Source organism: Neofelis nebulosa, chromosome 2, assembly GCF_028018385.1.
Source record: "Neofelis nebulosa isolate mNeoNeb1 chromosome 2, mNeoNeb1.pri, whole genome shotgun sequence".
Lineage (NCBI taxonomy): Eukaryota > Metazoa > Chordata > Mammalia > Carnivora > Felidae > Neofelis > Neofelis nebulosa.
Window position 1 is genome coordinate 32,992,787 of NC_080783.1, and position 14,722 is coordinate 33,007,508.

General features: G+C 37.5%; 1 protein-coding gene across 15 annotated transcripts in view; it reads right to left on the reverse strand.

Moving 5' to 3' along the window:
• The window catches only part of CARF (calcium responsive transcription factor), a 103,003-nt gene that overhangs the window by 21,468 nt on the left and 66,813 nt on the right, over nt 1–14,722 (reverse strand). For 4 of the 15 annotated variants that reach the window (XM_058708639.1, XM_058708621.1, XM_058708629.1 and 1 more), the window contains 2 exons: nt 13,164–13,303; nt 2,510–2,618 (listed from right to left, as the gene is read on the reverse strand). In XM_058708639.1, coding sequence (XP_058564622.1) covers nt 2,510–2,618; nt 13,164–13,303 — 249 coding nt within the window. The other 11 variants (XM_058708659.1, XM_058708683.1, XM_058708675.1 and 8 more) reach the window with 8 other exon arrangements.

Sequence of the window (14,722 nt, forward strand, 5' to 3'; positions counted from 1 at the left end):
ACTGAAAGTACACTCTTGAGATGTAAAAGGAGACTAGCTCAAGAGAAACAGAGAGAACAAAAATCACAAATGAAAGAGGAAAAGTAACAACCAATACCACAGAAATACAAATAATTGTAAGAGAATATTATGAAAGATTATACAAATTGGACAGCCTAGAAGAAATGGATAAATTCCTGGAAACACATAACCTCCCAAAACTGAACCAGGAAGAAATAAAAAATTTGAACACAACATGATTACTGGCAATGAAATTGAATCTGTAATCAAAAAAACTTCCAAGCAAATTCTACCAAACATTTCAAGAAGAGTTAATATCTATTCTTCTCAAACTATTCCAAAAAATAGAAGAAGAAAGAAAACTTCCAAACTCATTCTATGAGGACAGTTATCACCCTGATAGCAAAACCAGATAAAGACACCACAAAAAAAGAGAACTACAGGACAATATCTCTGATGAACATAGATGCAAAAATCCTCAAAAATTACTAACAAATAAAATCCAACAAAACATTAAAAAAAATCATTCACCATGATTAAGTGGGATTTATTCTTGGGATGCAACAGTGGTTCAATACTCCCAAATAAATCAATGAGATAGATCACATCAATAAGAGAAAGGATAAAAACCATATAATCACTTCAAGAGATGCAGGAAAAGCATTTGACAAAAGTACAACATCAATTTATTATAAAAAACCTTCAATGAAGTAGGTTTAAAAGAAATATTCTTCAACATAATAAAGCCCCTATATAAAAAACCCACAGCTAACATCACACTCAACAGGGAAATGCTTTTCTCTCAGCTTTTCCCCTAAGGTCAGGAATAAGACAAGGATGTATACTCTCACCACTTTTATTCAACATAGTACTGGAAGTCCTAGCCATAGCCATCAGAAAACAGAAAGAAATAAAAGGCATCCAAATCAGTAAGGAAGAAGTAAAACTTTCACTATTTGCAGATGACATGATACTATATAGAGAAAACCCAAAAGATGCCACCAAAAACTACAAAACTGATAAATGATTTCAGTAAAGTCACAGGATACAAAATCAATATACAGAAACCTGTTGCATTTCTATACACCAATAATGAAGCAGCAGAAAGAGAAATTAAAAAAAAAAACAATCTCACTGGGGCACCTGGGTGGTTCAGTTGGTTAAGCATCTAACTCCAGCTCAGGTATTGATCTCGTGGTTCCTGAGTCTGAGCCCCACATTGGGCTGTCTACTGTTAGCATAGAGCCTGCTCTGGATTCTCTGTCTTCCTCTCACTGCCCCTCTCTTGCATCTACTTGCATGCTTCTCTCACTAAGATGAAGGAAGGAAGGAAGGAAGGAAGGAAGGAAGGAAGGAAGGAAGGAAGGAAGGAAAGAAAGAAAGAAAGAAAGAAAGAAAGAAAGAAAGAAAGAAAGAAAGAAAGAAAGAAAGAAAGAAAGAAAGAAAGAAAGAGAAAAATCCCATTTACAATTGCACCAAAACCAATAAAATACTAGGAGTAAACTTAACCAAAGAGGTGAAAGATCTTTATTCTGAAAACTATAAAACTTTAATGAAAGACACTAAAGATGACACAAAGAAATGGAAAGATATTTCATGTTCATGAGTTGGAAGAACAAATATTCTTAAAATGTCAATACTACTGAAATCAATCTACATATTTAATGCAATCCCTATCAAAATACCAACACTTTTCACAGAACTAGAACAAACAATCCTACAATTTGTATGGGACACAAAAGACCCTGAATAGTCAAAGCAACCTTGCAAGAGAAAAGCAAAGCTGGAGGCATCACAAACCTGGACTTCAAGTTATGTTACAAAGTAATCAAAACAGTATGCTACTGGCACAGAAACAGACACATAGATCAATGGAACAGAATAGAAAGCCCCCCAACTATATGGTCAATTAATCTTTGACAAAGCAGGAAAGAATATCCAATGGGCAAAGGACAGTCTTCAACAATGGTGTTGGGGAAACTGGACAGCTACACATGCAAAAGAAAGAAACGGGACCACTTTCTTACACCATAGACAAAGCTAAACTCAAAATGGCTTGAAGACCTCAATATGAGACCTAAAACCATAAAAATCCTAGAAGAGAACAAAGGCAGTAATTTCTCTGACACTAATAACTGTAGCCACTTTTTTCTAGCTACATTTCCTGAGGCAAGGGAAACAAAAGCAAAAATAAACTTGGGACTACATCAAAATAAAAAGCTTCTTTCTGCACAGCAAAGGAAACAATCAACAAAACTAAAAGATAACCTACAGAATTGGAGAAGATATTTACAAATGACATATCTGTAAAGGGTTAGTGTCCAAAATAAAAAACTTATACAACTCAACACCTCAAAAAATAACCCAATTAAAAAATGGGTAGAAGACATGAACAGACATTTCATCAAAGAAGACATCCAGATGGCCAATAGACACATGAAAAAAAGCTCAACATCACTCATCATCAGGAAAACGCAAATCAAACCTACAATGCAATATCACCTCATACCTGTCAGAAGGGCTAAAATCAGCAAGACAAGAAACAACAGGCGTTGGTGAGGATGTGGAGAAAAGAAAGCCTTGTGCACTGTTGGTGGGGATGCAAACTGGTGCAGCCACTGTGGAAGACAATATGGAGGTTCCTCAAAAAGTTAAAAATAGAACTATTCTACAATCCAGCAATCACAGTTCTGATATTTACTCAAAGAATACAAAGACAATAATTCAAAGGGATACATGCACCCCTATGTTTATAGCAGCATTATTTATAATAACCAAATTATGGAAACAGTCCAAGTGTCCATTGATTGATGAATGGATAAAGAAGATGTGGTATATATACACAATGGAATGTTATTCATCCATAAAAAAAATGAAATTTTGCCATTTGCAACAACATGGATAGAGCTAGAGAGGATATAATGCTAAGGGAAATAAGTCAGTCAGAGAAAGACAAATACCATATGATTTTACTCACATGTGAAATTTAAGAACCAAATGAGCAAATGGAAAGAGAGAGAGACAGACAAACCAAGAAACACACTCTTTAGTTATAGAGAATCAGTTGATGGTTACCAGAGGGGAAATGAGTGGGAGGATGGGTGAAATATGTGGATTAAAGAGTACACTTATCATGATGAGCACTGAGTAATGTATAGAATTGTTAAATCACTATATTGTACACCTGAAACTATTATAACCCTGTATATTAACTATACTCAAACTAAATTAAAAAAAGAGCACAAAAGAAAGAGCAAGCACAGGAACTGTGATATTGGGTTTGGGTTTCTATCTCTTATTGACAGTTGTTAACTAGGGCATGGGATATTGATTGCTTGGGCTGAGGATTTCTTAGAAGCAGGGTTTTGAGCCTTCTCTTCCTTATTTGGTCAGGGGTTTTCTGTCATGGCACCTGCCATCTTGGATCTGTCTGGTCTGATCCAGCTTCTTGTGGAGTGCTGCTAGGACAGGCCTCTGACTTTCCAGATAGCTGTACTTCCTCTTTGCTGGCCTCTAGGCCTCCTGCTAGATCCTAACTAACTGCCTACTCTATCAAAATGAACAATGACTTTATGTTCCACCATTACTGACAGTATGCATGCTACATAATTTGGGAAAGGATAGGGCAAGCAAGTTAAAAAGAAAGTGCACATTGCTAGGTAGCAAATAATTATAATATTTTTCCTTTTTTAAAATGTTTATTTCTGAGAGAGAAGCATGTGCATAGTGGGGGAGGGCAGAGATGGGGGAGGGTCAGGGAGAGGTGGGGAGGGGCAGAGAAAGAAGGGGAAAGAGGTTCGAAGCAGGCTCCACACTGAGAGCTGAGAGCCTGATGAAGGGCTTGAACTCACAAACCATGAGATCACAAACTGAACTAAAGTCAGATGCTTAACTGACTGAACCACCCAGGCATCCCTAAACATTTTTTAAAAAGTACTAGGCCAACAGAAATGGATTTTGTTTAAAAACTAAATTGTAATATTAAAATGGGCTAGTGAAAAGATTGTATTTCACATAAAAAATATACATGGAAAACACCTCACTAATAAAAAATGTTAATTTGAAAAAGTAAAGTATTCCAAATTAGAAAAGTCTTTAAATTATCATATTTAATTCTCATGAGGACATGATCAGATGCACAATCAAAAATTACTTTGAGGGGCGCCTGGGTGGTGCAGTCGGTTAAGCGTCCGACTTCAGCCAGGTCACGATCTCGCGGTCCGTGAGTTCGAGCCCCGCGTCAGGCTCTGGGCTGGGCTGATGGCCCAGAGCCTGGAGCCCGTTTCCGATTCTGTGTCTCCCTCTCTCTCTGACCCTTCCCCGTTCATGCTATGTCTCTCTCTGTCCCAAAAATAAATTAAAAAGTTGAAAAAAAAATTTAAAAAAAAAAAAAAATTACTTTGAGATAGGGTGCCTGGGGGGCTCAGTCAGTTGAGTGTCCCACTCTAGATTTCACCTCAGATCATGATCCCAGGGTCATGGGTGGAGCCCCCTGTTAGGATCTATGCTGAGCATGGAGCCTGCTTGGGATTCTCTCTATCTGTCTCTCTCTCTGTCTCTCTTCCCACCCCCATCCCTCTCCCTCACTCACACTCTCTCTCTCAAATAAAAAAAAAATTACTTTGAGATAGACTAAAACAATATAACATTTATGGAAAGAAATTTGATAATATTATCAAGAGTAACAATGCTTATGCTGTTTAGTTACTTTATGTCTAGGAATCCAAACCAAAAACATAGTAGTCAGAGATGCAAAAAATGACATCTGATGTTAAAAATATTGAAAATATCTAAATGTTCAACAATCTGGGAATGACTAAAATAGATGTAAAAAAAAACATATTATGCAATATTATGCATCAATTAAAAACAATTTTGAAAAAACCTTCAAACCAGTCCCCGTTGACAAATGCTCATATCATAAGAAATATTATCAACATATTTGTAGGGCCCACGTGGATAGTTCCCACAAGTCCTGGTCTCCATACAGCCAAGCCATTTCACAGAACCATTGAATTCTTTTTTTTCTCTTTCAATTTATTTATCTTTTTTTTTTTTTTTTTTTTTTTTTTCAACGTTTTTTATTTATTTTTGGGACAGAGAGAGACAGAGCATGAACGGGGGAGGGGCAGAGAGAGAGGGAGACACAGAATCGGAAACAGGCTCCAGGCTCCGAGCCATCAGCCCAGAGCCTGACGCGGGGCTCGAACTCACAGACCGCAAGATCGTGACCTGGCTGAAGTCGGACGCTTAACCGACTGCGCCACCCAGGCGCCCCTCTTTCAATTTATTTAAATTCAAGTTAGTTAACATACGGTTTCAGGAGTAGAATCCATTGATTCATCACTTACATATAACCACTGAGTTCTATCATTCAACCTCACTCTCTCAGGGTGCAGATGAAGAAATTGAGGGCCAGAGAAATGAAGTGATTCACCTGAGATAATTCAGCTAAGTGGCAGAGCTAGTTCTCTGCTTTTTCTATTACCTGACAACTATTTTACTTATCTCACAAACTACCTATTTTACCAGCATCCATTGCTCAATTTTGCATTGTGGTTTTTTCCTGTGAAAATACTTTTACCTGAAGGGTATAGACAAAAATGGAAAAATTGGACATAAAATTGTAGGGCAGGTTTAGGAGAAATTAGAAATAATCAATATACAGTTAAAGGTTGTAACTAAGTGAAATTCATCATCATTTTAAACCCTTTCTTCCTCCTTTATATTTTTTAAAGTGGAAATGGGTAGAGCTCTAGCTTCTGTGCTTGCTACTGCAGTTAAAATCTATGGAACTGTAAACTCTAATGTAATTAAAAATTAAAATGATCTCAGTGTTTCCATGGAAATAAAAAGACTTCATGAATAAATAATTACTATTATGCAACTGATATAGAAGTCTGTTACTCTGAAAACCACAAATTGTTTTATATCTACCACATTGTTTTATTTTGCTCTTTCCTATATCCTTTGGTTAAATTCTTCTTGAAAGTTCAAATACACTCATAGTTTTGATTCATATAATTCTAATATCAAAACATTACAATGTATTGTCAAATGTTAATCAAATCTAAAAAGAGAGGAAGGATCTTCTTAAGAACAGTTAATATATTTATATAATTCTAATCATCTTTTAAAGCCAGAATTTATTACTGCCACCTAAAACCATATTTTAGGTAAAAGCAAAATAAGTTTAAAAAGTTTAATGTTTATTAAACCTAAAATTGAATGTATAAAAAAAACAAAAATTGATCTTTTTAGGTAGTTCCTTTTAGAAAGACTAGATAGAAAGCAGAAAGACTTTTCTGAAATATTTTTTTTTTAATTTTTTTTTTTAATGTTTATTTTTGAGACAGAGAGAGAGAGAGCATGAATGGGGGAGGGTCAGAGAGAGGGAGACACAGAATCTGAAACAGGCTCCAGGCTCTGAGCTGTCAGCACAGAGCCCAACGCGGGGCTTGAACTCACGGACCGCGAGATCATGACCTGAGCCGAAGTTGGCCGCTTAACCGACTGAGCCACCCAGGCGCCCCTTCTGAAATATTTTATAATCAAGTCTAGAGATCTGATATCCCTCACTTGTAGGGGAGCATTACACATATACTTGGTATATTAAGGGTTTACTACCTTATATTGTAATGTCTTTTGAACACCACTGTTATAATACACTGAATATGTATTTGTTAACTAAAGGACTGAAGAATTTGCTTTAATTTGCAACTAATCTGAGATACTTCTTGCCCTGACATTTCCTCACAGGTTCCAAAGTGGACTCAACTGACCAGTTCTAAGCATTCGTGGTATTCCTTTTAACTTCTTAGTCATATTTCCTGCTCTAGCTAACCTTTATGTTGGAGGGCCTCAGGGCTAGATCCTGGGCATTCTTTTCTTCTTTATCTGCATTTTTTTTTTCCTCAGGTGATCTCTCTGTTCTCTGTTTCATTACCATCTATATGTTGATAAATCACAAAAATGTTTATGTCCAATCCTGACATCTAGAGTTGTATCTGTAAGTGCCAACTTAACAGTTCCATTTGGAATTCAAAACTAACTAGGTTCAAAAACGAGCTCTTGATTTTCTCTTCCAAGTCTATTCTTCCCCATCAGTCTTCCTCAACTCAGTAAAATTTACTACCATTCATTCACACAGTCACTCACAGCTAAAACCCTGGCTGGAGCCATTCTTCATTCCTTCCCTTCCTTCACACACATCCCCACATGCCCTCCCCAACAGCCAACCAATCAGCAAGTCCTGATGATTCTATCTCCAAAATAATCCTGAATTTTTCCATTTCTCTTTGCCTCCTGTATCACTATCACTCTAGATGCAAATCACCTAAGCTCTCATGTGTGTGCCATTCTAATAACCTCCTTATTGCTCTCCCTGTTTCCATTCATGTCCCTGTATAACATATTCTTCTACAACATATAAACCCAGGTATATCACTTCTCCAGTAGAAATCCTGTAATAGGTTCTGTTTTACTCAGAATGAAATTGACACTATGATTACCACTGACTCCACACCATCTTCTCTATTGCCTCTAAGCTAATGCCACACTGCTCTGCTTTCTGCCCTTAAATACCTTTTTTCCACATCAAGGCCTTTGCATTTACTGTTCCTCCTACCTGTGAAGATCTTCTCTCTGCTTTCTGAATGATGGCTCCTTTTCAACTGTTGAATGCTATCTGCCTAATAATACCACCAAATAACCTGTTGATAAAGCAAAGCTACATTTTTTGCTTATTATAGTAAGGAGAATACTACTTTGACAGATCTTAGCAGTGTGTCTGAGGAGGAAGGACAAAGATAAGATATTTATGAGGTTTTGGGGGTCTAATTTGAGTTTTTCAATGCACGGGCCCCATTAGTATTGTGTAAAGTCTACAAGGCTAATGGGGAAAACTCAAGACATGTTACCCATCAGAGTCCTCCTCACAGAAGTGGGACCATCTTAGTACCTTGGCCATGCCCAGTCATTGGCTGAGAGCAGCCTGTGAGAAGCATAGCTTCTGCACAGGCACCATGACAGATCCAGAGCAGCAGCTGTGGCCACTTATTAATCAGTCCATCTGCAGCAGGAGCTCTGAGGGCTCATTTTCATTGCTGCCATGGCCTACCTCTTATGCTGAATAGATTTATCTCTCCCCACAGGTCAGATTGCCAGTCTCCCATAGTTCTTCTGGCCCATCTTCCTGAAATGAAGGAAACTCTGATGCTCAGAAGGAACCTCTGATGCTGCAGTTGATCTCTGGAGCTAAAACTGGTATTCATGCTCTCCCATTTTCAGGAGTTATTCTAATTTCCCTCACCCTCAGGTATTACCTCACCAGGTCTTGGAGCCTTACTGGTGTTATGACTCAAATTTTAATTCCTGAGAGGACTGAGTGACCATTTTGTTCTTGTGCAGACACTGCTGCATGCATCCATTCACAGTTACAGTGGGGCACAGGAGGACCAAAAGGTGTCCAAATGGATCATCTAGGCTCCACATGTAGTCCCCCTGCTCTAAGTCCTTCTGCTGATCTGGGTTGATCACTCCTGCCAGTATGCTGATGCCTCTTCTTACCTGTTGGTGCCTGGATACAAGGACTTTAAAGTGCACTGACAGCAGCCTTACCTTATAGGTGCATAAAAACTTTGTATTCCCCCTGGCAAGAGTATGCTCGCTTTGGGGACCAGGACCTCCAAACCTACAGAGCCCAGAATTAAAAGGATGGGAAACAAAATCTCCCAGTATGTCACTGGAAATTAAGGTAAATGGGGCTACTCCTGCTTCTGTCCCATGGTTACTGGACCCATGTATTCTTCCTGTTGGAAACACAGCACTATACAGAGGTCTCTGATTTATGCATATATTACCTCTTCAAGGATGGTATCCACCCTTTCAGAATGTTGCCTCTGAGTTAATGCTGAAGCTCTGCTTTTAGAAGGCCATTTCAGCATCCTATCAATGTATCCTCCTAGGTGCAAAAATTTCTTTAAGAAACAAATATCTCTCTGTAATTACACTGAATATAGTCTTACTTTCTCCATTTAACCTATGTGATCAATTTTTATTTCTCCCTAGACAAAACTAGAAGACAGAAAATGAGGAATTATTTAGTTTTTTTTTAATTTTATTTTTTAATTTTATTTTTTAAAATTACATCCAAATTAGTTAGCATATAGTGCAACAGTGATTTCAGGAGTAGATTCCTTACCTATTTAGCCCATACCCCCTCCCAAAACCCCTCCAGTAACCCTTTGTTTGTTCTCCATATTTATGAGTCTCTTCTGTTGTCCCCCTCCTGTTTTTATATTTTGTTTCCCTTCCTTTATGTTCATCTGTTTTGTCTCTTAAAGTCCTCATATGAGTGAAGTCATATGATTTTTGTCTTTCTCTGACTAATTTCACTTAGCATAGTTTTTTCTTTTAATTTTTTTTTTAACGTTTTATTTATTTTTGAGACAGAGAGAGAGCATGAACAGGGGAGGGTCAGAGAGAGGGAGACACAGAATCTGAAATAGGCTCCAGGCTCTGAGCTGTCAGCACAGAGCCCGAAGCGGGGCTCGAACTCATGGACCATGAAATCATGACCTGAGCCGAAGTCGGCCGCTTAACCCACTGAGCCACCCAGGCGCCCCGCATAGTTATTTTTCTAATGAGCATGTTTGTCATATTGTCTTTATGAATTTTAAGGAAACTATGCATATAACAAAATCCAAAAATATTTTCATGTCCTATAAATCTATTCCTTCCTTCCTTCCTCCTTTCAATTTTTAGAAGTAAGCTCTAGGCCCAACATGGGGTTGAACTCAGAATCCCGAGATTAAGAGTCACTTACTCTACCAACTGAACCAGCCAAGCACCCCAATCTATATCTATTTTTAAATAGATAAGAATAACAATAAAGGGGCACCTGGGTGGCTCAGTCAGTTAAGCATCTGACCTCGGCTCAGGTCATGACCTCGCAGTCCACGAGTTTGAGCCCTGCATGGAGCTCTGGGCTGACAGCTTAGAGCCTGGAGCTTGCTTCAGATTCTGTCTCCCTCTCTCTTTGCCCCTCCCTACTCATACTCTGTCTCTCTCAAAAATAAAATAAAACATTAAAATTTAAAAAGAAGAATAACAGTAAAATATAACTGTTTAGTGACCAATGTCACTCATTGTTTTCTTTAGATTTTGTCCAAGTATTCAAAGCCTATGTATCAATTAACTCAGTTTAACCTTTATCTGAGGTTTTTTTTTTTAATGTTTATTTATTTTTGAGAGAGACACAGAGACAGAACACGAGTGGGGGAGGGCAGAGAGAGATGGAGGCACAGAATCCGAAACAGGCTCCACGCTCCGAGCTGTCAGCACAGAGCCCGACGCGGGTTTCAAACCCACCAACCGTGAGATCATGACCTGAGCCGAAGTCAGACACGTAACCAACTAAGCCACTCAGGTGCCCCTGTCTGAGGTTTTTAAGTTAGCTGAGGAACTAGAAATTGAAATTTTAGTTAAATATAAAGTTCTTAAGAACTCTGATATTAAAGTTTTTTTTAAGTTTTTTTTTTTTTTTTTTTTTTTTTAATTTAAGTAATTTCTACACTTAACATAGGGTTTGAACTCATGACCCGAGATGCAGAGCCGCATGCTCTTCTGATTCAGCCAGCCAGGCATCCCAAGAATTTTGATATTATAGAAATAACTTGAAATTATAAACTTTTTAAAGATATCCATCATTACAATTTTATCTAATTAATCATGAATCTAAATTTTTGTAAACTTAATTTATAGAAATAATGATAATAATAATTTGTCCCATAAAACCAATGTAAGATTAGAAAAAAAATTTAAAAAAACCAATGTAAGAAATATATAAAGTTTAAATTATGAGATATTCAATCTTCCTGTATTACTAGCATACTGTGTTGGCATTAATTTCATATATTAAAGTCAGGAAGATAATTGTTTTTCAATCCTTTAAACCAATATGATTAACTCATTCTATCAGGAATACTTTATGAATATTTTCTGTATAATATATAAACTTTGTATTCATAAATGAAATTATAATAAAAACCCTTTAAATCCTGGTTCAGAGTCTTTCATCTTGGAAGCAAGAAGTTTTTTCTTCTTTTCTTAGTTTTAACCAGAAATATCTCTTAAAAGCATTTTTTTTTTAAATGTTTATTTGTTTTTGACAGAGAGAGAGACAGAGCATGAGTGGACGAGGGGCAGAAAGAGAGGGAGACGCAGAATCCGAAACAGGCTCCCAGGCTCCAAGCTGTCAGCACAGAGCCCCATAGGGGGCTTGAACTCACAGACCAGGAAATCATGACCTGATCCTAAGTCAGATGCTCAACTGACTGAGCCATCTAGGCGCCCCTCTTAAAAGCAATTTTAAAGAAACAGAAAAACAGTTTAATAATTTTTCTTTCTATTGTAGAAATTCATTAGATATTTCTAGATTGAGTACATAATGACAGAATAATTTTTTTTGTCAATTAATCTCTAATGTTTCCCTAGGGAGGGAAAAGAAGAAAAGGAATATGAATTAAAAATGAGAGGGAGCCAACTTTAGTCAAATACAAAATTAGCATTGGAAAAGACTAATTATCTTTCCTTACTTAAAGACAGGGGAAAAGTTTAGATGCAAGAAAACCTATTTTGAAATACATGCACATAAGAGGGGGTGAGGAAGCAGGAGGAAGAGTCAGTCATTACAGCTGGTTTAAAGATTAATTTAGGCCCCCTAGACAATTTGATTTCTTTGATTAAAATGCCAGTAACTGTTAATACTTGAAGTATAAAAATGAAAGGGGTATTTCTTACATTAAACAGAGTGATCTTTCTCTTTTAGACCAACAAGACTATATCCTTATGGGGTATTTTGAAGGGAAGGAGAAAAAGTTAGGAGAGACAGTACAGAGGGAAACAGGAACACAGGATGAGGAAATAGAACAATCAAGGACATCATATTCAAATTGTGATTTGAAAGGATCTAGAGAAGACATTTCTAAATTTTTCACATTTTTTTCTTGCCTTTACCAAAGACTCTTTTAAGGAGGCAATTTCATAATCTCTTGACTATATTGGAAGTTTCCTCTTAAAATGTAGACAACTGTAAGGGCGCCTGGGTGGCTCAGTTGGTTGAGTGGCCGACTTCAGCTCAGGTCACGATTTCATGGTCCACGAGTTCGAGCCCCATGTCAGGCTCTGTGCTGACAGCTAGGAACCTGGAGCTTGCTTCTGTGTCTCCCTCTCTCTCTGTCCCTCTCCCGCACATGCTCTGTCTCTCTCTCAAAAACAAATAAACATTAAAAAAATGTAGACAACTGTATATTTGAGATATTGCTTTCTTTTTGCTTCAAAGTACGTCCCCAAAAGTACAATTTTGTTTATATGAGAAGTTCCCTCAAAAAACAATTCTAATTCCAAATAATCCTTTTATCATTTTCAAAGTAATACACAGGCCACCTGGGTGGCTCAGTCAGTTGAGTGTTGGGCTCTTAGTTTCACCTCAGCTCATGAGGTGGGATAGAGCTCAGTATCAGGCTCCATTCTCAGTGGGGGGGGGGGGGGGGGGGGGGCTGCCTGGGATTCTCTTTCTCTCTCCCTTTGCCCTTATTCCCTACTCACATACTCTATCTAAAAAAATAAAAATAAAAGAAAGTAAACAAGACACATTTTGATTCTAGTATAAATACATGTAAGATGCAGGAGTCCAGCCCAGAATGGCTATAGAACCAGACTAAAGATAAACCTATGAGTCTGATAATATATAGTCAAATGTGAACCTTGAATCTTAGGGACCCTCTCCTAAAGAGAACCAGACCCTCACGGACAAGATAAAACAAGAGTGGGCAAAGTTCTCATTAAACTTTCATAAATTACTTGAGACAGTTTTTCCAAAGGATGCCAGTTTGAAGAGAAACCTTCTGAACCTACAAGTTTACACCCATTTTTATCCCTATGAACTTCCTCTTAATAGATGCACAATGCAGAAATTACCAGGACAAACAGTATTGACAGTAGTAATGCAGATTTCTACCAAATAAAAGTTTTTCAAACATGATCAATAAATGGAGTTTATTCCTAGACACTACTCTCAAACTAAACAAAACAAACTTAAGCATTTGGAGTATTCGATAAAAAAAATTAGAAATCAGAGCTCAAACCCAACATGAACTTACCTTACCACTGTTATTGGAGAGACCCTGTGTAGGAGGCTCAAAGGGCCTCAGAAAAGCATGCTGTTTCCAAGGTGACCAGATTTTGATAAGACCTCCATGACCGTCAAATGCTGGCTCCTTTAAAATACCTCCAAAATAACCTGTTGATAAAGCAAAACTGAGTTTTTTGCTTCCTGTGGTAAGGGAGAATACTATCCGGATAGTCTTAGCATTTCACAGGGGATATCAGAGGAGCAATAATTAGGAGTTCTGGGATCTAGTTTAAGTTTCAAAGCAGATCTGATTGGAATTACACAAAGTTTATACATAACACCTTTTTGATTGGAGACTGGGAAGTAACGCTTTGAAAGTGATTCTTTCACAATATTTTGCCTTCTTAGACTAATCTGTTGTTCCTTCCATAACCTGAATTGTTCACTTTGGAACTTCTTTGATTTACAATGTTTTTTCCTTTGTTTGAAATGATAGTACTTATCACACCATTTTACAACTTGATTAAAAAACTGTGTGCCACTACACTGTAAGCCCCCATAGAGCTAGGATTGGGTTTTATTAATCTTTTGTATAACCAACAGGTAACACAGTGTCTGATTCTCAATAAACACTCAGCCACTGTTGATTATGATTGGACAAAAGCACATAAACATGCTGACTAATCTGATTTTCAATTGATGGACATGAACTTTAAGTGAACCCTTAATCAAGTAGACCCATTAATAATACTATATTTCATTTGCCTAATTACTCTCATACTAGCTTTTCTCACCAACACACTTCCCCCCAACATACCCATATTCACAGTTACCTAAGGGCCTGGCTTCTTATTTACTGAGAAAATTGAAGCAATCAAAAGAGATTTCCACAGACTGTCACTTGTACAGTAGTAGCATCTTTACCCATGTAGTCTCCCTTGTCATCCACCCACAGATGAGGTATCCATGGTCCTATCTAGAGTCAAACCCTTTATTTGAACACTAGATCCCATCTCCTTTCTGCTACTCAAAGACATTTCTTCAGCAATTTTCTCCCCTTGACAACTTTCCCTTCTCTCTTTAGGTTGTTTTCCATTTATTTTCTATAAGGACACTCTAAAATCTTAAATGTGGATGGTCATTCATTCAACACTATTTTCTAAGCATCTGCCACTGTCATAGATCAATGAGCAAAAAAAGACAAAGATCCCTAACCCTGAATTTTATAATTTAGTAGAGAGAGACAAACTATAAAGTGTATTCTTAACACAATGGCCAAAATGATCCTTTTAAAGGGTAAGTCATATTATGTTGTCATTCTTCTGCTCAAAATATGCTGTGACTTCCCATTTCCACGCAGAGTAAAAGGCAAAATCTTTATGATGGATTGTAAGACCCTACATGATCTGATTCCCTATTACCTCTCTGACCTCATTTCCCAGTACTCTCTCACTTGCTCACTCCACTCCAGACACATTAGCCTTCTTGCTGACCTCCAGGCACAGCAAGCACTTCCCAATCCTGCAGTTCCCTCTTACTGCACTACTCTACACGGTATCTGCAGGACTCTTACTCTCTCTAAGAATT